We start from the raw sequence: 24,155 nt of genomic DNA, 5'->3' as shown, positions 1-24,155 counted from the left end.
ATCCTCAGTCAGTCTGTCCTTCACCTCAGCAAATGATTTAGATATAGATAAAGAGACGATGATGATAATATCTCAAATCTAAACAACAGATCCCCAAAGTTATATACACATAAAGGAATAAACAAATCATTCCCCCCTCTATATAGTGGAATGTGCCCTCTGCCTTTGGGCAGGTGAAATACAGACAGGAGCAGGTGAGGAAGTGTGTGTGATGAGTCTTTCCAGGAGTTTTTCTTGAGTCCTGATTATATGCAGGGTATAAATTATTCAAGGGGTAATGGGTACTACACGACTGGCCCAGAATATTAGTGCATGTGCTCACCGATGATGAGGGATGCTTAAATAATGGTGGGAAGTGCTTGGGTGTCTCGGCCACATCTCACTCCTCACACAACCTCCAAACGTTCACAAGCGTTCCCTATATAACTGTGTACAGGTGTGCAAAAATCAAAGGTCACAGTGAGAACGGAAATCACCTTCTCACATATAAATCCATCTACTATTTGAATTTTATCCAACTGGATCATGGGGCATACAGTCACACATACCGAGAAGCAAATCAGAGTCTCCAACTGGAATGAAATCACATGTTTGGACTGCAGAAAAATGTCACACTGCAGAGACAAGCCACATTTACTATTAGTCACCTTTATTTATTGATTTGTTTATTTTTTCATGTATTATTTTATTTTTTAAACATAAAACTATTAAAACAGCTGTCAAAGAGAGGGCATTAGTATCACAGCCAGTCAAGTCAGCTATGTATCAGAGTCCATCTGAGTCTCTCTTCATATTACTATGCTCTTTTTTTGTTTCAGTCCTATCCATTCTCCTGCCAGTCTCCCCACTTTTTAAGCACTTGCCAGTCTCAACTATAGCACAACATCGCAAGCTGCTTTTTCCTCTGTTGGATTTTCAGTGCATTAGGTGATTTTTTCTTTTTAATGTCTCCTGCTTGCAGAACCCTGCATGGAGACGCAGATACTGTTGATTTCCTGCTGACCAGGAGTGTCTGTATAGAGTGTGATAAACTGTTTGTTCTGGACCTTCTCAGTCGCTGCTAAACCACTTCCCTGATGTCACGTGTGTTTTGCCAGATTCAACGAGAGTTTAGGGCTATTTAACAACATTAGATGTCAGCAGACATGTGTCCGAAGCTAATTTCAATTCCTCATGTGCTGCTTTGGGACCTAAATGTATTGGAGTACACTGAGGATCATCAGTAAGTTGACAATTACACCAAACTATATAAAATTAACTTTCAAATACACACATTTATGTGATTGTCAAAGAGTTGAAGTGCCATCGCTCACAGTCTTTTATGCAGTTTTTTTTTGTTTTTGTTTTTTTTTAGGCTTTTCGCAAATTTCTATTTCACTTTTAAAGCAAAGTAACACCAACATTAGCCCTGATTGATATCCAGATACACACAGCAAATAATCTGAACAGTGGCCACCTGCAACACCATTCGTCAGTCATACTAATTATTCAGAGTACGTTGAACAGCTAACCCTGAACAGTGCGGGACTGGAAATCTACTGATGTAAACAAGTTAGTCTGTGGTGCTAACCTAGTCCATGCTGTAAACAAATGCTTGAGTGGCCATATAGGAGCTAGTGCGCAGGGCTACTGACAGGATTGGATCAGGGCCTACGAGCCAACGTCACCACGCGGTACACAGGAGAGGCCTCTCATCCCAGCAGCATACAGTGTCAACATAGTGCATTTAGACACCAAGGGTCTGAATCATAGGTCCTTTTTTTTTTTTTTTTTTTGTCAAACAGCAACAGTATTTCTTTTACGGTTCAAAAAGAAAGACAAGCATATCTCCCTCTGTGAACAGACAGGCATAGACAATTACAATAAGCACTGAAAAAAAAGGAGAGAAAATAAAACCAAACTTTTTTTTGTCAGCCGTCCCAATTTTTTGTTTTTTTTATAGTGAGTTGTTGTAAGTGTAATTCTTTTTTTCTTTTTTTTTTTTCTGTTGCTAAACATTCTTTGTACAAACAGAATCGAAATCTCAACAGAAGTTTCTTAGATGCACAAATATGTCACATGTCCCAGTCCGTAGGTTCCGTCTCATCCTGGACTCGTCCACGTCACAGAGCTGAGCCGGCCTTGCCAAAGCTTCACTGTTTATATCTTGAGGATCCCCCGCAGCCCGGCTCTCCTCCGCCTCGGCGCTCTGTGTTTGTTGGTCAAAGCAGAATGAATCACAGAATGGTCACACAGAGCTGTCACATGATTGGTTGAGATGATGCTCCAGTTAGAGTGAGCGGCTGTCCTCAGATGACAATGTCATCTTTTCTTTTCTTTTTTGTTTTTTCTTTAGTTTGAACTTAATGCGACTCAGTTCCACCGTTCGGACTCCCCGGCTGCAGCTGTCCAGGCGCAGTCCTTCAGACCCACAGGCGGGGAAGTCGGGGTTTTGTGGGGAGACGAATGGAGTGGACAACCTGTTTGTGTCTTTACAGCGTGAAAGAGAGAATGAGATAAGAGAGAGAGAGAGAGAAAAAAGAGAGAAAGTCCATCCATCCATTCGTTTTTCTTCATCTCAGCCCCTCCAGGCTGCTAAAGCGCTGACTGGTGAGCCAGAGGAGAGAGAAGGGGCGGGTTCGACTGATCAGGGATCAGCCTTTGATCAGTGATCAGGAGCAGTGAGTGGGTCCAGCCCCTCCTCTCCCCCGACGCCTACCCCGGCCCCTCCCCCACCCCCACCCCGCCACCCCCACCCCAAAACCCGACGTCAGCCCACGTCAGAGCAGCAGGACCTGTAGACAGAGGTGGCCCCCCCTGGCCCTCCACTGTCAGAGGATGATGCAGCAGCGGCACAGACGCTGGCCACCTCCATGTACAGACGGAGGGGGCGTCACTGGGGCAAAGTAGGCATGGACCTTGATCTCTGGAAGGTGGGCCTGTGTGGGGGGGAAACATGCATTAATAACGTACTATAAAGTCTTAAAAATGCATTTTGAAAGTCAGATGGATTCTTTAATGCAAAAGTGGCAGGAGTGTTTTGACTGACTATGAATTAGAATTATATAAATGTACACAAACAATATTTAGAAGCTCATATTTCCTTATTTTCTGAGATGTGGATGCTTTAAAATGTGGCTGCAATCTGCAAAAATGAGCAATGTCCAAAAAATGCTTAGTATCCCGAGTAAAGATATCACAGACATGAGACTATCTAGATTACACTATCATCACTTCAACATGTTATTTTATAATATGATCAATGTCATGAGACATTTTGTGAAAAAAAACACTTGACAAATATACAACTATTGGTCAACTGTCTCAAAGTTGAAGATATGTAATAGTTCCTCATTTCAAATCAAAGGTGATTACCGTACTTATTGATGTTTAGCAATTAAAGCTACCATAATTTCCACACTAGTTAGTGGATGCATTCACATATGTATTGAGCACATCAAGCAAGATGGTCAGACGTCTTTAATACAGCTGTTTCCAACTTAGGGAGAAAAGCGCGGCTGGAGCCGATCCCAACAATACAAGTGAAGGCAGGATGTACCTTGGACCGGACACCGAGTCCATCAGAGGGCAAATACAGAGACAGACATGACGGGGATCTGACAGTGAGCAGTTAACCCTCAACTCATGTTTCTAGAATAAGGAATATTCTTCCTGTGAGGGGTGAATGCTAATCACTACATCGGCCTGGAGATTGTCAGACAGGAGACCTTCTAAAATCACAAATAAGGAAAAGAACAAAACTACAAAGTTGAGTTGAAAAATACAAAAAACTACAGACTACTCATTGAACATGAGAGAACACCCTGTCCACTGACCCTGATGCGCTTGATGCCGGCCCTGGTGACTTGCTGACAGTCGTAGAGCTCGATGCGCTCCAGCCGATGGCAGCTTTTCAGGTGCTCCAGGGTAACGTCAGTGATGAGGGGGCAGTTGTCCAGCTCCACCACCGTGAGGCGCTCTTGGCCACAGGTACTGCTGCTCAGTGCTCTGATGCCATCATCGGTGATCAGCTCACAGTGGGACAGGGACTGTCCAGGGCGCCGGGACACGGAGACGGAGACGGAGACACAGAGATGGATGGATTAAACCTCATAAAGACAGGCTGAGGAGGGAGCTGGCACACACTCGGACCTGTGGGCGTAAATGCTTACCAGTGCTTGCAGGCGAGGGCAGTGGATTGACAGCTGAACCAGGGTGTTATCTGTCACCTGAGGAGAGGACGGGCTTGATTAACGGACTGTTCTCGCATGTCGAAGGACAGCTGAGAGGCTCAGAGCTCAAGTCTTCGTAGGCGTGTGTTGTTCATGTTTTTGTTTTGAGTCTCAGTGACACATTTCCTCACGTCACCTCTTCAACTCTGTGACTGTTTTCTGGCAAAAAGACTTAACAGCGAGATAAGGAAACCGAAATTGTCTTACCAAAATACATTCTTCTAAGTCCATTTTTTCAAGCTCGTGACAGTTCTGTGAGGATAAACACATTGTTTTATGAGGAAAACATTGCATTCGGCCCAGAGAGAGCCGGATGAAAAGGATGACTTGTGTAATAAAAAAAAGTCTGCGGATAAGAAAACAGCAGTCAGCAAACAAAATGAAACTCACTCTGGCCAGCACAGTGAACCCAGCGTCCGTAACATGGGAGCATCGTGCAGCTTCAAGAATCCTTCAAACAGAAAAACAAACCGCGTGAAGCGCTTCTTCGGCAGCACCCCGCTGGAGGCACTGTTTTATTAAGTAACGCTTTTCATGTATTTACTTCAGTTAACAAGAATCATACATCTTCAGGCCTGTGAGACGGAGTGGGCTGTACTCGGATACAGAGCAAAGACAGCCGAGAACACTCAGTACTGTACACTGTATGCAACACGGTATCCTTAAACCAATACAGTAAATGTTCAGGCCATTTTTAGAATGCCTCAGTGTCTTTTTAGAAGGCTGGTGGAACAGATGTATGGGTGTGTTTGTGTGTGTGTGTGTGTGTCTTACTTGAGTCGGGGACAGTTAAGTCCCAGTGCAGTGAGAGAGGCATCAGTGATGTTGCTGCAGCCAGACACACACAGGATCTGCAGCTTGTGGCATCCTCGGCACAGGCTGACCAGACCTTCATCTGTTATTTGCTGGAGGCAGGGGACAGACAAAAAACAAATTACAAACACACCAAAGCGTCCAGACCGCATCCCTCTTGCATTATTATGAGTCTCCATCTCCCCCCGCCGTGTCTCCACCAAATGTTTTTTGTCTTACTGTGCAGGACTGCATGTTGATGGTGGTGAGTTCTGGGCAGTTTTTCTGAAGGTGTTTCAAAGCTCCATCATCCAGCTGGTTAAAGAAACAAAACAAAACAAAATAAAAAAAACCAGTTGTTGTAAACTAGTGTCGTGGGTAAATTAGAGGTGCCTTGTTATCAATTTCAAGGCGAGCTTTCTCTTCCTGTTTTGTGAAAAAGGCAAAATTCTGACTGTAAAGTACTGTAATTATGAATTAAATGCTGTTTAATGATGTTTATTGTCAGATGATACATAAAAAGCTCCTTGGCCTGTTAAATTTTTGCAGTGTCTATAATTCATTTATGATAGTGTTGTAGCAACAGTCATTTTTAAACGCCTCCGCAACAGCTGATTTCTCACCATATATTTTCCATTCGGAAGGACGCTTGAATTAAGGAGCAGCGATGCAAATTCCACAGAAAGTGTATTTTCAGAAGCGACATAAACACAAAACAACCAAACACATCAACAAGTAGAGAAACTAAATGTCATTCAAACACAAGTGAGCAGCCAAAGGGGGGAAGAATGTTCTCCACTAGGATAAAAAGGGTAATAAAAAAAAAAAAAAATCACATTTCTCTTCACTGAGGTCTGCTGGGATTGTTCAGCAGTAAAAAAAAGAGCAGTCTGGGATTTGTTTTCCAGCTTTTGTTGAGTGGCTCGTTTTATCATTAGCCTTTAATTTCTTTCTCAGCTGAAGCAAATTAAAAACTAATTTCACAACACAAGATCCTGTTTACATAAAATGAGAAAGGCAATTTCTTCAGAGAGAAAATTGCATATTTTAATGCATTAACAGATTGATTTTTATGCAATCATTTGCATAATTTTAAATTTTTTTTCTGTGTAAATTAAAAAAAACCCCAGATGTGATGCTTTTGCAACAAAAATAAAAATACACACTTGAGTTTAAGATGAGCATCAAGAAACCTGGCAAAAAGTTTACTAAATATATGCATAAAATAAGGATCAAATTGAGATTAATATTAAGCACTGTAGTGTTTTATATAGCGACTCACTTCAAGTTTGAATATACATGTGGCCATTGTAAAACAAGCTAATCAAACGATAGCAGCAGACACGGAGACAAACCCCCTGCTGCTTGGTCTCCTTGATCTCCTCATGTATTAACATTTAAACTGCCTACCGCACTCCAGCACCTACATGAAAACACCCCGGCTATTGATCACCGTCGTATTATCATACATGCTTTCTACCCATTATCCTCACAGTCAGCACACACTGACTCTGTAACACCGAACTCAAAAACCAAATTCTCACTACAGGAAATAAAAATCAGGACTTTGTGAAACACCGCACCTGTGTGCAACCTCTGAGGAACAACGCTCGTAAACCAGCGCACCCTCTGGCCAGGGCCTCGATGCCGTCACGTGTGATCTGATCACACCACGACAGGTTCAACATCTCCAGCATCCTGCAGCCGTCACTGCGCAGAAAAGAGAAAAACACAAAAAGAAGTGAGAGTGGCGAAGGGCGGAGTTACTAAAGGTTTGAGGTGCGCGATCTACCTGAGGGCCTTGAGGGAGTGGTTGCTGACGGACACGCAGGAAGTGAGATCGAGATGTTTGAGTTTGGAGCAAAACTTGCTGAGACTGAGGCAGGTGCTGTCTGTGATCTTAGTGCAGCCGTTCAGGTTCAACACCTCGATGTTTCTGCAGTTCTGAGCGAACGTCCTGGTAAACAGAACAGTAAAAGAGGAGAGTGAAAATCTCTCAAGAGCCTCTTCATTGAATAAATACGACGTGAGATGCCGGGAGTTGCTCAGGATCCAATTAACAAAGCCATCCACGGGCCCAGGGGAGTCTTCTGTACAGCCGGAGCACGTTGCTTTCTTAGACCAAAGATGAACAAGGTTTACTTTTTTAAATCCTCTGCTTTTCAGTAGCTAGTGATCTGCCAGCAAAAGCATGCAGAAAACGCAGAAATGAAGTTATACCACTATTAGTCTGCTTTGGTTTTGTTTGTTTTCCTTGTATGCTCACAGTCAAGTGAGATTAAATGGAATAAAAACAAGGTTCTTTGCACAGAGTCCCTTGGGAAGGAGACAAGAAGAGGCTGCTTAGAGTTTAAAGAATAACCGTACAAAGGCTAAACACGGCAAGCTATGAAATGAACGAGGGAATGACATTTGGTGAAAGTCAAAGCAGAAGCTCGCCCATCACATCACAGTATGTCAGGGGAAGAAAATGTGACTCTCACTTCATGGAGGCATCTCCAACACTCAGGCAGCCCCTGAGGCTGAGCTGCCTCAGGAAGCCTCCGCAACGCTTCGAAATGTTCTCCACCACCCGACCCTGAGAGACACGGGGACAGGGAGAAAGAGAGAGCGAGAGAGAGAGAGCGAGAGAGAGAGAGAGAGAGAGAGAGAGAGAGAGAGAGAGAGAGAGAGAGAGAGAGAGAGAGAGAGAGAGTGACATGACTCGGGCCACAGGATCAGCTGTGACGTCACAGTCGGCACCAAAGCCTACTGACCCAGCACTAAGCCCTGGGCTGGATAATGCTACTCAACAAGCGCCCACAATCACACACACACACACACACACACACACACACACACACACACACACACACACACACGGGCAGCAAAAACACAGGCGTGCGTACAAGTACTGTCCGCTCGAGCGCCGGCGCTTCTCCCTTTCCCGTCGTCACAAGTGACACGCAGCTCACCTCTATGTCTGTCTGGAAGTTGAACAGGTCGATCTTCTGCCAATTGCTGCCATCAAGGGCCAGGACGTTCCACGCCTGAGAGGGTGACAGGGTGTGGAGAGGGTGAAAAGGTGTGAATATTTGATAATCTAACCCCCCCCCCAAAAAAAAGAAGAAAAAAACATCACTCAGCAATCCACATTTCTATACGCATAAATACTGTTTAGATTCTGGATGCTTTTTCTCTGAAGTAATGAATGTTCTTCTCTTGCCTGTTTGTTATTATTTTCTCAAAAATTATTTTTGAATTAGGTGGCAGAAAAAAAAGGAGCAAATTTCAATAAAACACCCTGGAGGCAGACAAACTGTCATTTGTCTTCACTTTCTGATGATTTCAAACACGGTATAATGAATCAAATCAAATAAGCATCACTATCTGAACCTGGGATCCAATTATTGTCAGATTTTTTTCACATTATCAAAGAGAATCAAAAGATTAGGATATTGTTTTAAGAATACACTGGAGCTGTTGTAACAAAAGGTGCCACTGCTGCTCTGCATGCCAAATATTTGTTATTATTCAGATTCCTCATTCATAAAAGGGTTTCAGCTGCAATGCACAATGGTAACTCACTTCCACAGAACCAGCAGAGGGCACCATATTATAGATATTTCTAGAAATCCAGAAATAACACACTGGTTTCAAGTTGATTATCATGTAATTTGGAGTTACTGCAAAATAAAAGAATGGAGTCTGTTGTGTATTCGGGAAGGCGCTTACCTTGGATACCTGGGCACATCTACAGAGTGTAACCACGTCGAGATAGGAAAATATTCTACAAACAGAAAAACAGGAGGGTGAGTTTGTCTCTGGTCAGTGATTATTCACAAACAAACAGCTCTATTTCTGACATTTTATTCCCCCTGGTGTCGTGTTGGTATGTTTAAGAGCAGAACAATCCCCTGTGTTTGGCTGGAAGCAGGAGAGCCCCACAGCCAGTGTTTGAGCTGTGGGCCGCCCGGCCACAAAGGCCTGCATGCAGCCGGCTACTGGGTCAGCTCAATCCATTAATCTGCCAATGAGTAATCTCTGGCACTCAGACAGGCAAGGCCACGGACATGCTGGGACAGACGGACAGACATATATGCAAATATTGGAGGATACACACGATCGCGCGCCGAGATGAAGCCAAATATGCAACCGCTCCTCTGAAAACCCGGCCGTTTAAAGGCCTGTGGCTGTTCACAGACGGGACTTGAGGGGAAATCTATAGAAATTTGAGGTATTCAGAGAACTGTCACGATGCCAAAGCTTTGAGTGCAGCTGGGGTCTGAATGTCCTTTTAACCCTCTGAAACAGGAGCGGGCCATTGTTTCTTTCATATAGACAGACAAAGGCCGTGTGTTTTGATGTGTAGGGCCAGGGCATGTTGGGACATGCCTGTATAATCTATACCGGAGTCTTGTGCTGGGGTGTACGCAGCAACAATTGACAGAGCAGCCCACTCAGACACAAATACACACTTTTGGTGACTGAAGTCACGGCAGGCCACCGGAGAAGCCCAACAGTCCAGCTCATCGATCTGCCTTCTAATAACTGGTTAATGGCCTTGGCGCTAATCATTGATTGACTGTCTGTTCCAATCAAATACAATCTGACTTCCCATTATGTGAGCGAGACGGGTCTTTTAGGAACCACATAAGAATTCTGTTAATCATAATACCAGAGACACAGTCAGTCAATCTGACCGGGCAGGTGCTATTTTCAGGCCTGTTAGCCTAACTGATGATCGTAACTAGTGATAGAAATAAATATATGTAATAAATATCCAACAACAAAATGATAAACCGGTTGCCGAGCTCAGACAATTCATATCATGGACATTTTCAGAGACAAACAACAGAAAGAACGAGCTGACCAATAAAACCAGACAGAAGCGTACAACACTGAGAGCAATCTGCGTTTCCTGTTTGACCACCGTCTGGAAAGCAGTCATGCTGCCACTGAACACAAGCAGGAAGAAAAATAAAGCGAACCGCTCCGACTGCTCCGGCTGATCTGGCCTGGCTACGACCGCTTCTCTGGACAAGGTACACGGCAAGAATCTAATGAAGCACGGTTCCTTTTGTTGACAAAATGTATACACCCCTCCCTTCAGGCATGGCTGGATAAGCGAGTGTGTGGAGCCTTCGCCACAAGTCTGGGGCTGGTAGCCATAGTAACAACTCAGACGTGAATTTTGGGTGGTGGGGAAGATGCTGAGTCAGCGACTTCTCGGGTAAGAGGACTCCGATCCGCTCCGATCCATCTCTCAGGCCTGTCTGTCAAAGGAAGTTCATCCATGTGGCAGCAGGGTTTCTACAGTTTCTGTCCATGCAGCGCTGGCCTAGATAACAGCTGTTTACAACAGGCGCTAAAAAACGAGTCAGGCAATGGGACTCGCTGTCAGTGATGGATTACACATAAACAGGACCGCTAATGAGAACGCTTACTTATCAAATTGCCAATTAATAACCGAAAAAAGAGCGAGGAAGTTTGTGTTTGGGAGATTATTTAAGTGTTGTGGCAATGCTTCTTGGCAATGAATCCCATAACGTTGTTGTTTTGAGCTCAGGTGCCCTGAGATGTTGACAGTCTTCTGTCTTAAGTTCATTTATCAAGGCTGGAAAATCTAGATTAGAATCTGCAACCAGTTGCAGTTGCATATCTGCACAGTTTGGGAAACTCTGTCTTCCAGGATGGCAACACCGGTTCCCGCTGAGCGCGGCTCAGCAGAGACTCCCTCTAGATAGAAATTGAGAGCTAAAACCTGCCAGCAGTCAAAACATAAACCTGAGTGTTTCACGAGAAAACAGGATCGGGAAAATGTCCCACATAAATTCTAAACTTCAACTGCAGCATTTTCCTTACCTCCTCCTCCTCTATCAATCATCCCACAGCCACTTATTAGATTTATGCTGTTGCTTCTTGGCACATATCACTGACTTTCCATTTCTACAAATGAGATAATGGTGTCAGAATTGAGAGAAAAGCATCGATGTCGTGAATTTCCTTTGTTTCTCAAAAATAAATAAATGAAAAAAAGCTCAATATTTCTTTTGTTAAGTGAATCACATTTCTTATAAAGTCTACACACCTATAACCAGATTACAGCAAAGCTAAAGGGATAACAAAATTCCTCCCACTGTGTAAAGCAGACGCAGAGTGAAGCTACAAAATAAGCTGAAGTCAATCCACTTAAAATGGTCTAAAAATCAGAATTACTGCCATTAAAATGAGTTTTCCCCACAGCGGCTACGTCGTGCGGCTATCTCGACTTGACACACGCAGCTGAGGGTACAGAGCAGTGTGTCATTGCCAGCGAGTGTGTGTGAGGACAGGTTTTCCCAGAGTGTGCTGGTTGTAATGGGTATACTGGTCGTCTCTACGGAGTGCAGATGGAGCAGCAGAAGAGCACAGCACTGCGGAATTCCCCACCAGCTAAGACAAGCTATTTATAGCACGGGAGCGCACACACACACACACACACACACACACACATACGCGCATGGGAGCACACACACACAGTTTGCATAGGCCCAGAAGTGTTTCACACATGCACAAACAAACGTATGCCTCTCAAGTGCAGGAATAAAAACATCAGCTGATCGACATGCAGGTGCGTCCTTTACGACTCGTGGTCAAACACACCCAAAACCCCCCCAAAAAAATCCACCCCGACATTTGTGGAGGGTGTGTTAGATTTATGTATCAAGTACAAATGCTGTGGGACGAAATATTGGTCTGTAGGTCACACAGCTTACAGCAACACACATCATAGACACACCTACACAACGAGTGACAAATCACACACACAGTTTGAGGCTGCTTCACATAATGAGTCAGCCTGACTAAAGCTCTTGTCCCGGGGTGTGTTGTGTCGTATTCTGTGGACTTTAGCAAGTGTGAATGGGTGAGGGAGATTGTGTATTCTCAATCTTACCTAAGAAGAAGCTCTTTGGGGAGCTTCTTGTTGATGGGGGCTTCATCGCTGTTTGAGAACACCTGCCGAGACACAAGATAAACAACAACAATTAAGGTGTATGGAAGCCATTTGCATGTAAGAGCGGCAACGGCATGGCAAGGCATCTCACATCATTTTAAGCACACAACGCTTAAACGATCCAATAAAAACAGACCATCTCGTAATGTTTACAGTGGTTTCAGAGATATAAGCCATCACTTCCTTAAGCTATTGTAATAAACACACCAGGGCTACATTTGGCTTTCCACTTCCCCTCCTTACAAGCTTATAATTCTGTTAGCCTGGTCAGCTTGTTGGCATGCTTATCTCAATTAGTCTACTCGCTGGATGTCTGGCCATCTGCTGAGTGGGACACACACACACACATGCATACACACACACATATACACACACACACACACGCAGGTGATTCAAGTCAGACCTCTCTGCGCGAAGAACAGAAAGCAGAACATTCTAGATCAGGTGGGCTGTAGTCAGCCATGAATTTAAATTATGTCAAACACCCACATTCACTGTGCCTCTGCAGACACGCATCCTGCCAATGATACACTTGTATCCTCAAAGACTCCGAAACCCTGCCTAATGAGGGGAGACTCCCTGCCGCTTCACGCGCAAACACTGGAAATGCAAAAAAGCACAAAAGGCGCAGGACGAAGCAACGGTCTTGCTTCTAGCTCTGGCTAGCTGCACGACAGACGCCGCCTCCTTGAAAACCGAAAGCAGTAAAATGCAGGGAGGAGGTATAAAAGTCATAACATCAGCGTGAGACTACATAAAGGAAGGATAGAAGGAGTGAGGAAATGAAATCCATTTGAGAGGAAGTGAGATCAAAAAGAAAGGGAAAAAAAAAAAAAAAAAACGTCAGTCCAGCCAAAGTTTGGTAAAATATTAACATTGCTGGTTTGAATTTTAACATCTCCGCTTGGTGGTTCCAAAAACGTAGATTAACTATCACTAAAACAGAGTTACTCTCTCCACCAGTCCCCACACACACCTGTAGTGGATAACACATTAACACGTGCACGGCAGAGACGGGTGAGTGTATTGTGCCGTAAATGATAGGCGAGAACCCGGCCTATAAATACACCGTGCATCGACTCTCCTGTCAAGCCAGAGGTGGCTGAGGATTTAAAACTAAATTTAGACTGGACTCCAAACCACCTCTGCTACACATCAGTCACCTCTGACCTCTCTGACCACAGAGGATAATCTGATTACTGTCCAACATTTATTATCAAGTCATATTTTCACTCAAAATACAAAAAAAAAAGAGCATTTGCTGTTTAGATTTTAGCCTGGATGATAATGGGATCAATGAGAAAAGCCATCTCTGACACACACAGTTAATTCAAGTTATCATCTCAGTATTGTGGCGTCCTCATTGTCACAGCAAGAAAAGCAGCATTCCCAGGCAGGGAGCTCTGCTCTGCATTCATATTCGTATTCCTCGACAGTGTACCACAAAAACGTGTTGTTGGAACCTGCATAGCTCACATCTAGAGTTTCACTGCGACATCAAAGCAAACGTGAAGCCATTAGACCCGGGCCGTGTAGTGTGTCCAATTTCAGGCATGCAATAGATCAGCTGGAGGGGCCTTGTGCCAGCCAGGTGTTGCGTGGCATAAGGGGGGACAAGTCGTGTCCAAGATCCTTCTTCAGATACGCACAGCCACATGGGCTTGCTTCCCAGCGCGCACTGGCTTTCAACTAAGAAAGTCTGTGGAGAAATCTACTGAAATGGCAACACACACACACACACACACACACACACACCCGCGCCGCTAGCACCTTCCACTCTCATTCACTCACACGTAGACGCATACTACCGGCGAAGCGTTTCAACACCGGACCGAGGAAGTCAAGTACTATCAAGTCAAACCATAAAGAATGTCAACAATGCGCTCCATTGCAGATAAACCGCGCTCACAGCTCCGAGGACCTGATAACCAGTCCAACCAGGTGATTTAACTCGTGCAAAAAAAAAAAAAAAAAAAGTGAAGGGAAAGCTGACACGGCAAAACATAATGCTTGTTGCATGGTAGATGTTACGACGCATATTAAAGGTTTATGAACTTTAAAAGAAGCCTATGAAAGTGTGATCGACGCACAGTGAGGATGAATGACTAACCGTGGCAGTGGCACAGTACGTCTGCACAGCTTCAACATGTTTATATTTCATGCTACAAAGTTCATATCCAAATATTGTACTACTGGACTCACAGCAACTGTCATTGTCAATGTCAAATATTGTTCAATAAAAATGTGCTGCTCTGAAAGAAAATTTCATGGAAGCGTGGTACAAAGGATTCATTTAGTTCAACTTTTGGTTTCAGGAGTCTGCAGTCTCGTGATTCTGATTCTGATTCACACCTATGATCAAATTCGAAACACCATCCATTCATCCCTTTTACCGCCCCATCCACCCTACTGTCTCGGGGAGCTGACGCCGGTCCCGAGTGGCTCAGGATGAAGGCGGGGGACACGCTCGAGTCACCGGTCCATCACAGAGGAAACACAGAAAGACAGACAGTCACACACACTCACAGTCACACCTCAGGGCAAGCCCGTTCAAAGATAACATGGGAATTTTTCCTCCACACTGTGGGAGATTTTGTAATTTAGCAACATTTTTAATAATTTTTGAGTGGATTTAATTAACCTCGAACAACAAGAAATAGAAAGCGTCTATAATAATATGGACACTGTTGACTGAAAGGTAAAGAATATCAGGAACAGATCACCACCACTGGCTAAAACCTTGATAACTTTCACAAAGTAAAATGATCATTTTTATGATTGTGACAAGAAAAGGTAAAAAAATTACGTCATAAATTAAGCTATGTGGAAGAATATTTTTGTGTGAGCTGCTTTGTTGGACCATATTGAATTTTAAATATAGCTGCAAGGTGTATAATGCAATACAAATAACTTATGTTGTTGCTATGCTTGTATAACAATAATTACCCACGAATATGATAAAGGAAGATGTTATTCATCCATCAATCTTCTGCAACTGTTTATCCATCTTGGTGTCACAGAGCACTGGAGCTGATCTCAGTTGACTATCTACCAAAAGGCTTTATGTACATCCTGGACAGATTGCCAGTGCATCACAGAGCAAACAGAGTCAGACAGTCTCACACACACACACACACACACACACACACACACACACACACACACACACACACACACACACACAGTCACATTCATCAATTAACTTCACATGCATGTTTATGGACTGGAAACCCACACACAGGGATGACAAGCAAAATCTGCACGGATGAGGAATGACTGCTTCACACTGCATTTACTACACTCCACTGAAATAACCCACGTTAGCTGATGAATTAAAGACAATGTTTAACACTCTGTCTGCAGAATCGGGGAGATGTTATGGAAGGACACACAGCTGATTAAGGGAGTACCTGCAGAAAGCCAGCCAAACCTCCTGGCACCTGTCATTCACAGGTATTAAAGGAGGTGTCACAGGGCTCCGGTGTAATCTGCCATACCTAATAGATGACTGATTACACGTTGCTTGTATTTTTTTTTTATTTAACGTTTGTTTCCCCTGTAAAGCCAGTAACCTCAGCTGACAGCCTCGGCCCTGATGTATTGACTCCCCTCAGCCACAGCCCTCCTCTCCTGTCCCGCAGTCCTCAGCTCCATGTTGTCGCTGTCTACTGGTGCGGCAGGACAACAACAGGATTTCGGATTACCCTTGACCAACAAAACGCCTCGGCTGCACTGGCTGCGTGTAATACCGGGAGCAGCAGACCACACACATACACACACACACACACACACACACACATACACGCGCACACATGAATATATATAAACACACGCACACACACTCTCTGCTTATACAAGACCCACGACTCCCACGTCTAGTAGAAAGAAGCAGTTTAACTGTTGGTGGTCCACTCCCTCTGTCATACCTCGAACCGGCCCTTGGTGATACCGTTCATGTCTGCGGCGGCTCGTCCGCTGCTACACGCGCCGCGCAGACACCCGTCGAAACGCCGTTACTGTTTCTGTCCCCGTTTTAATTTTTTTGGTCGAGTGTTTCTCTCTTTCTTTCTTTGTTTTCTTTTCTTTTCTTTCTTTCTTTCTTTTTTTTTAGGGAGCCAGGGCTGGAGCTGGGTCTTCAGACCCTCCTCCCCTCTCCTCCACCCCCGGCCGCCAGCGAGGCTCCTGTCCCCGGGTCAGTGAGGCGGCGGCGGCGGCGGCGGCGGTGCGGGCGCTGAGGGTGGTGTCGGTCCGGGGCCGGCCTGCGGTAACGTCAACGCTGTCTCGGAGAGCGGCGGCTCCCCAGCCCGTCTCATCACACAGGGCTACCAAAATAACAATAATAACATGGACGGTCTGTCAAGTGACTTCACTTCCGCCTCTCCCTTCATCGCTCCAGCTCCAGTCCGCTGGCACGACCCCAAAAATCCCGCAAAGTTCAGGAAAAACACGCGGGGGGACGCCACACGAACCCCTCCGATCATTCCTCGGCGTGGACCCCCCCTCCCCTCCACGCATATATCACAGGTCCGCGCGCCGACACCGCTCCGTGTTCTGTTTACTTGCGGGGAAAGGGGCGGGCCGATGTGACGTCATTGCTGCGGGAAAAGCACGCGTGGTCGATTTGTTTTGATTGTGGGCTCTTGCGGAGATTTGGGCGAAATGACCACGACGGGGTCACGTTTGGACGCATGTCGGAGCGGAGCGGCTGAGGCCGGAGCGGCTCCGGGACGTGACCTGGTGCGAACCCGCGGCTCCGGGGAGGGGGAAAGGAAATACTGGGCTGCCGAGGACGCCAGAGCCAGCCTCCGAGATTTTTTTTTTTATTTTTTATTTTTTTCCTGCGGAAGAGATCTGTAACACCGCCTCAGTTTAGGCTTCCACCTGCACGCACACGCACACGCACGCACACACGCACACACACACACGCGGATTACAGCAATGTGTTGCCCTGGGATAACCCCACATCCAGCGACCCAGTACTACTTTCAAATATACCATGCATGGAAAGACTGCAGAGTTGCATTGGATCACAGCTGAAGCTCAGCAGGATAGATACCATAAAAGATGACGTGCAGGGCTGTGCACAGATCGTTTGAAATTCAGATGCTCTGGCAGATCAAGGGAAAACCCTTTACACTGTAATGTTCACATCTTTGAGGTGGGTTGATGGGGAGAGGCACATTTCATCCATTTGATATTTGCTGTGACATCTGTAATATGGCTTGCCTTTACAAAATATGACCTGGATTTTTAATCAGTTCACTTAATCTGATATTTACACACTGAAAATGATAATTATAAGAGAAACCTTGGCAAAAAAAATTCAAGCACTGGCACATTGTCACTGAAGGTATAACAACCATCGTCAGTAATTATTCAGTTATAAAGCAAAACCGCTAAGAGTCACATTTGCAAATGGGTCTTGCGGTGTGTGCAGGGAGAAAATGGAAACTCTACAAAGAAAGACCAGCCCAGACCAGCCTTTAACCCACACGACCCCTGGTTCACACAAGGAAAACTAAATATAACCCCTCAGCCATTTAAACACACAGAATATTAAAGCCACATTCAATAAACTGTATTATTATAGTAAAATTATTAATTTCACTATGCAGTTAAACTAATGCTGGGTTTAGCCTGACATATCTGAAATAAAAAAGAAAAAAAATGTGTGTAATTACTTTGATAAGACACCTTTGTCGACATGCAGATCCACTGCTATCCGAAAGGGGGCGCTGTAAAGCCCTCATCACTCCCACAGCCCCTTCAAAGGTAAAATTTAAATAAAACTGCTGCTCTGACCTGGTGATTCGCAGTGAGTCAGTCTTATTTCAGCAGTTTGTTGTTGGTTGTTACCAAGAAAATTCAGGGCTATATGGTTCTTCTTTTGTGTCTGTCCTGCTGCTGGTTTTGTACTTATGACAAAAAAGTGGTCGGATTACAAAACCTTGTGGTATTTCAAAACTAGACAGGCTGCAACTTGTTAGCAAGTCTGTTAATTCTATATTTCTCTTTCTGATAGTCATTCAGATAGTATTTTTTTAACCCTGTTTCAAACCAACACTGTTACAGATTATACTTTGATAATTTAAAAAAGAACCAAAAAAATTATTCACCTGTATCATTTTTTCATTCTCTCTATTTACAATTTTTAGCAGCTTTTGAGATCTCAGAAATTACAAATATATTTTTTATTATTTAATATGATGCTGTTGATATTCACAAGTGTAAAATGTAACAGCTATAATAACAAAGATACTTTTTCCAAAATGTGTGTTGTTTAAAGCTAACCAGTTAAACCAGATAAATATGCACACACTTTTAATGTCTCACACACATACTTTTTTCTCAATACCCTGACAAAATACCTTTGATAATATTGTAACACTTGCAAGATTTTGATTTTGGAAGTTACAATGCCAGTGAAGACTGAAAAAAAAGTCTGTCAAGGAGCATGCAAAAGTTATGTGTTTTAGCAGAATATGGTATTTTCAGTACACAGTCATGGCTTTTGCGAATAAATGTCAAATCAATCCATATGATGAAACCTGAAATGTTTTATTTGCCAGCAACTCAAAGACATTTCTTTAAAATTCTGACCTTGAACTACATGCAGAGCCATTCACGGCTTGAACAATAATACATTAACATGCAACTATTTAAAACAATAAGCCTCTTGCTGAAAGCATTTTTGTAGTTCCCCTTGATACTGTTCAGCACACAGATCCACCTGCTGGCTCCTCTTCCATTTTGCTGAGAAATCCCTTTGTTTATCTTCTGCTCTCCAAACTGTGTAAAATGCGCCGTGTGAAATGAGGTGCTGTTTTAAAGGAGTGAAGTCTCTCTCTTCAGCAGGAGTGGGTAAGAACAATCTGCAGTGTACCTAAAGTACTCCTGATGCCAGGGGACCTCTTTGATCATGTTTTTGTTCTGCACAGCAATTCAGTACCACTAGATATTCTCTTGTACAGCAGTTTCTGAGGGTGTTAAGACACGATGGGAAACACTCTTCCAGCTGTAGTCATTCATGAAATACCAGTGTAGAGCTATAATGATGGTAATGATGATGATAAAAATGATGACCATGATTTTTTTTGTTGTTGTTGTTTTTTAAATAGAAATCATTAGATTACCTTTACTCTTCTCCTTCCTTTGTTCCTGTCATGGGTTTTTCAAACAGAGCTGCAGACAGTATAGTTCCAGATCCAGAACTACAGTAAAATCCCTTTGCAGCACTTCTCCATCACTACCGCCAGAGGGCGCTCACATTCAACCAGCCTGATCTGAGTTTATAGTTATAAAATCTGAATATATTTTATTGATACAGAGAGCAAATGAACAATAAAAGATTTTACAACACAATGACCAATGTGAAATGGAAATAAGAAAAAAAAAACGAAGACAATGAACAAAACAACCCTTATATGTGAAAGATTATATAAATGGATTGCCATCAGCAAACAAAATCAACAAGGGACCATGGAGAAAAGATAGGGAAAAGATAGAAAATAAAACGTGAGGCAGAGTAGAGGGCGGGAGGTGACTGGAGGATTTATAGAAGGAGAAGATATTTTCCTGCTTTTTGAAGAGGGAGTGGGAAGATATGAATCTTAATCGAGTCCAAAGCGTATCGGGCCTCAATATGACACATGGGCGAATAAAAGGAAAATCTATAGATTGTTATTCGTCATGTCTGGTATGATATGAATGAACCATATTTGAGAAAGCAAAGGGATTCTGAAAAGTGTCAGGATGATCTTGGTTTCTGGAAATAAACGTGCGAATAAACAAACAGATGTGATAGATATTTCATTTTTGAATTGGTAAAATTGAGTAATTTATGAAAAGTGGTGCAGATGGAGCATGTCTGCTTGAATATGAGATTAAGCTTAAGAATCTCTATAATCTAATACTACATAATTTCATCAGATTATTGGGATATGAAAGTGCCCAGACCATATCCGAATAGTTAAAAAAAAAATTACAAGCAGTCTCATTTAAATGATCAACCAAGTTAAAATCACAGATTATTTGAGTCTGAACCACACCTGATGAATCAATGACAAACAATTAGTTAGTCAGTTAGTTAGTTAGTTAGTTAATAGTTTATTTCAGGCAAGGATGCACACACAACATGATTTCAACGCAGGTATCACTTATACGGCCGTAACAGGACAGGTAATACATGTGCTTACATATCCCGAATGGAGTGCCTGAAAGGGAGTGGGAAGAAGCGAACTTATTTAATCCCACCCCCATTACATAAATTATAGACATAATATCAAAGTCACTTCCTGTTAATTTCTATGATATTACAGACCCAAAAACAACAGAAAATACAGATAAATATTTGGCAAATGTGTGACAGAAGTATTAGAATATTGTTGTTACCATGGGCAACAAATACATTACAGCAACGGTTACATACCAACAATGGTAAAAAATGAAATACCAATAATGGTAAAGTAGAACTGTCCAGCAAGGGTGATGGACAGAATACAGCAATAATAATGAACAACAGTACCAACAAAAGTAAGTAAGTAACCACAACAATACTGCTGTGGTTTGATCAAGAGCTCCACTCTGCAGCGCAGTAATTTCTCATCTCATTTTTGCTGAAACAAAATCTAAACATCTACCTACACTAGCAGTGAAGTACGGAGAAGAGAGGTCTGGATACTCAGGTGAAAGATGAGAAAACCTTTGCGACAGAGGAGTTTGTGATGGGATGCATTGTCAGGAAAACTTTAATCTTCATCATGCACTCCTGTTTTGACCTTTCAAAAATATCAGGCGAGTTTCAGGGATGAATATTTTTTTCTTTTTTTAATACAATTTTATTTTAATTTGTTACTGTTCTTGCGGGTGTTGTTGTTTGAGGAAGTCAGAAGGTTCTTATTAGTGAATGAGTCTGCTGATGAAGACACTTCTGCAGTTGACCAGGACGTGTTGGAGACTGATGGAGGGCTTGAGAAACACTGTTCATGATGGAGCAGGCAGAATAGACTAAAACACAGTCCAAAATCAACAGCTGACACTTCTTGTAGAGGCCGTCAGCGTTCGTAGCTCAGCCTGGATTATGTAATCCCAGACACCTCCTCTATAATTTCATAGATGAACCGCTGGATGGAAATAAGGTTCAGAGGCACAATACCTTGAATAATGAGCGACCAAATGCATTTTAAGGTGGAAGTTTTTTAATGCATGCTTTTTGATTCAATAAACCTTTTTTTTTTCATTCAGCATTTTATGTTCAATTAGTTGCCCCAATCGTCATACATCATTAAATAATCTGTGGCGATTCGACCCTCTGGCATAGAGAATGACATCTTTGTGGTCATGATTAACATGATCTCCTTCCACTGACTCACAAGAGACAGCTGATGATGAGCGATCAAGTCATAGAAAACTCAAGCAACAACTTGAAGAAATAAATGAAAAATGTTGCTCCTCAAAACAAAAAACATATCAATGTGTATGTTTATATTTACAGTGGCTGAAATACTTCCTTGTCTCTGTTGCTTTCAGGCTGAGACTTTGAAACCCAGGTTAAACTGTAAATGTAGCTCTGACCTTTTCAACTTTCGATAGGACATCAGGAGTTATCAAGAGATATATCTACACAGTCTGAAGTTTTACTACTGTGCATGTACGCGTGCACCAATGCATACATTTCATATAGTTTGTGCTAGATTCAGCTTTACATCTCCATGCAACACTTCTTTTTTTATATTCATCTTCGTGCGACCCCGTCCCACTGCATTGCATAGTAATTAACAACCTCTCATCGACAGTCAAATTAATTAACTCCGTTCTTTGAATAGCTCCACGCCCTTCTCCTACCGACTCTGCTGCGGCTGGCGGCTCCGTGTTGAATGTATCCTGATCATCCCAGTGACTACAGTAATGTTAAACTGGGCCACGTCTGTGACATGCGCCATGTTTCCGATACGACACAGAAGTTTATCTTTGAGAGTGAAAGCATCAAGGAACTAGATCTCTTTTCCTTTACATGAATCTTAGTTTATCTCTTTGGCTTACAGACTTTTGACGTCCAAAGCTGTTGCTTCAGTTTAGGCACTTGAGGGGCTTCTCTTTTCTTTAAGGACCCAGGCCTTCACTGAGGGTTTTTTTCTCTTGAGCGGTCGCCATGGAGACAAAGCCACACTTTCCTCCGTCTTCAGCCTCCACCACCGAAGGTTTCCTCTGAGTCAGTCACACACCTCATTCTGACAGGACACGTCTCGCTCAGAGCAATCGTGTGTGTGTGTGTGTGTGTGTGTGTGTGTGTGTGTGTGTGTGTGTGTGTGTGTGTGCTTCCACGACTCGGATTGCCTAATGGGCGTGTACTGGAAGTCCTGTGAGATTACACACTTGTGTGATGTCTGGATGCGAGTCTCGTCCCCGAACCGAGGGCCCCATGGACACCTGAAGCAAACATAATTCTCACCAGCCCCTCTGAGATGGTACAGGTGTGAATCACTGCCCCCCCCCCCCCCCCCCCCCCCCCCCCCCCCCCCCCCCCCCCCCCCCACCCCGACCACCCCCCCCCTCTCCAGAAATAGCCTGAGTGCGTGAGTCAGGATCCCAGCCCAACTCTTCTCTTCCTCTAACCCTTCTGAAGGGGGCATCTGTGAAATATAGGAAGCACAGGAGCAGAGTGTGTGTGTATGTGTGTGTGTGTGTGTGTGTGAGATATAGAAATATAGAGAAAGGTGACTGACGTGGAAGAAATGATTAGAGGGGCTTGAAAGGCAGCAGCAGCCACATGGGCGACTCCAGCGGGACAAGGGAAACACAGTCAAGTAAGAAAATGAAAAAGGTGTTATGTGAGAGAGATGAGGTGTGAATCCTCTATAAAGAAGTTCCTCCTTCAGGAATTTCTCCATCATGATTGTTTTTTTTTTTAAATCACACATCGGTTATTTTCTTGAGAAAGAAAATTCACCTGCACACGCTCGCCGAACCCCCCCCAACACCACCCCATCCTCCAAAATCACATCACTGCATTTTTTTAAAGTCAGATGGAGGAAAAACATACTCCTACTCAGTGCTTCTTGTCTTTTCTTAATTCTTTTTTAATGACTTTGAAAGACTATATTGTTGTGAAACTGTCCTCTAACTCACTAACTCCAATCTCAGTTGACTATATGCAACAATAGTTCCACACTCTTTAAAGTCATTAATTCACCTCAGTGGTGTATTTTGTGGACTGTGAGAGGAAACCAAAGAGAACACGCAAACTCCTCGTAGAAAAACTCCTCAAACCAGAGCCAGTCTCACACTGGGGGCCTTTTAGGAAGTGCTAATAACTGGAACTGCAATTTTCTTGTTTTGATTTTTGTTCAGTTTTTGTTTTTTGTTGTATTTTTTTCTGTTCACAGACAGACTTGTGGAACTTGATGGGTTGAAGGCTGAGAACATCTCAGCGATGTGGAACCACGCCTGGACAAACGTCAGCAGACGGAACCCGCGGAACGTCCAGGGCGGCTGCCTCCAGAATCAACATGATAATCTGCTTATTCATTGCTATTTATAGGGTCACGAATGAGCACTCGATGCCAGTGTATCCATATATTATCGCACGCAGACGTGAAAATGCCTCAAACACAGACTCATAGGAAAACCGCCGTCACACTTGAGGTCTAACACGAGCTGGAGCGCCGTCGTTATGTAATCTCTCGGCACATGAGAAACGGGTACATTCAGAGGTTTGACATTTATTGGAAGCCAAAAGGAAAAAAAAATACATGTGCATACTGTGATAACTTTGATTCTTCCTGTGCAGCATCTTTAATTGGTTGTAATGTACTGATCTGGGGTGTATGTGGGCTGTTATCTTCACTGACAGATTCACTGAAACAAAAACCGAACCGTCCCAAAGGAAGCCGTATATAGGATGTGGCCATCTGTCTTTATCTCTCTCACCAAATGGGACACACACACATACACACTCACAAACACACTGGAGAGGTGTTTTTTGGGGGCCTTTTTCATTGAGAAAAGGTGATGATAATACAGTAGTTTCTTATTGACATGGTGTATACTGATTGAGAAATTATACTAACAGAATTCATTAGACTCAACAAGGTTTATTGATAGAGTGATCACAGAGGTCAGTGGGATCCTCACTGTAGTGATTTGGGACCAGAACCCATAAACGTAGAACGCTGTCA

The 24,155-nt window shown here is 43.4% G+C and overlaps 1 protein-coding gene across 1 annotated transcript; it reads right to left on the bottom strand.

Moving 5' to 3' along the window:
* Positions 1-807: 807 nt before the first annotated feature.
* On the bottom strand, positions 808-16,562 carry LOC115409429 (F-box/LRR-repeat protein 2-like). Its single transcript, XM_030120613.1, has 14 exons — positions 15,906-16,562; positions 11,920-11,981; positions 8,718-8,772; positions 7,958-8,032; positions 7,487-7,581; positions 6,796-6,960; positions 6,587-6,713; positions 5,244-5,318; positions 4,986-5,116; positions 4,602-4,662; positions 4,419-4,463; positions 4,152-4,208; positions 3,816-4,028; positions 808-2,918 (listed from the first exon to the last, which is right to left on the bottom strand). The coding sequence occupies exons 1-14, from the start codon at positions 15,933-15,935 to the stop codon at positions 2,811-2,813; spliced, it is 1,299 nt and encodes a 432-aa protein (XP_029976473.1). The 5' UTR covers positions 15,936-16,562; the 3' UTR covers positions 808-2,810.
* Between the last annotated feature and the right edge of the window lie 7,593 nt (positions 16,563-24,155).

The sequence above is a fragment of the Salarias fasciatus genome, chromosome 22 (assembly GCF_902148845.1).
Source record: "Salarias fasciatus chromosome 22, fSalaFa1.1, whole genome shotgun sequence".
NCBI classification, from domain to species: Eukaryota; Metazoa; Chordata; class Actinopteri; order Blenniiformes; family Blenniidae; genus Salarias; species Salarias fasciatus.
Note: the sequence above shows the minus strand (reverse complement) of the source record. Positions and strands in the feature narration are given on the sequence as shown.

Bases quoted from the DNA above. Each gene is read 5' to 3' on its own strand.
- LOC115409429 (XM_030120613.1), bottom strand. From the start codon at position 15,935: ATGAACGGTATCACCAAGGGCCGGTTCGAG. The intron at 4,464-4,601 runs GTGAGTTTCATT...TTATCCTCACAG, and splicing joins GGTTCACTGTGCTGGCCAGA to AACTGTCACGAGCTTGAAAA. The intron at 2,919-3,815 runs GTCAGTGGACAG...CCCCCCACACAG, and splicing joins CCGGCATCAAGCGCATCAGG to GCCCACCTTCCAGAGATCAA.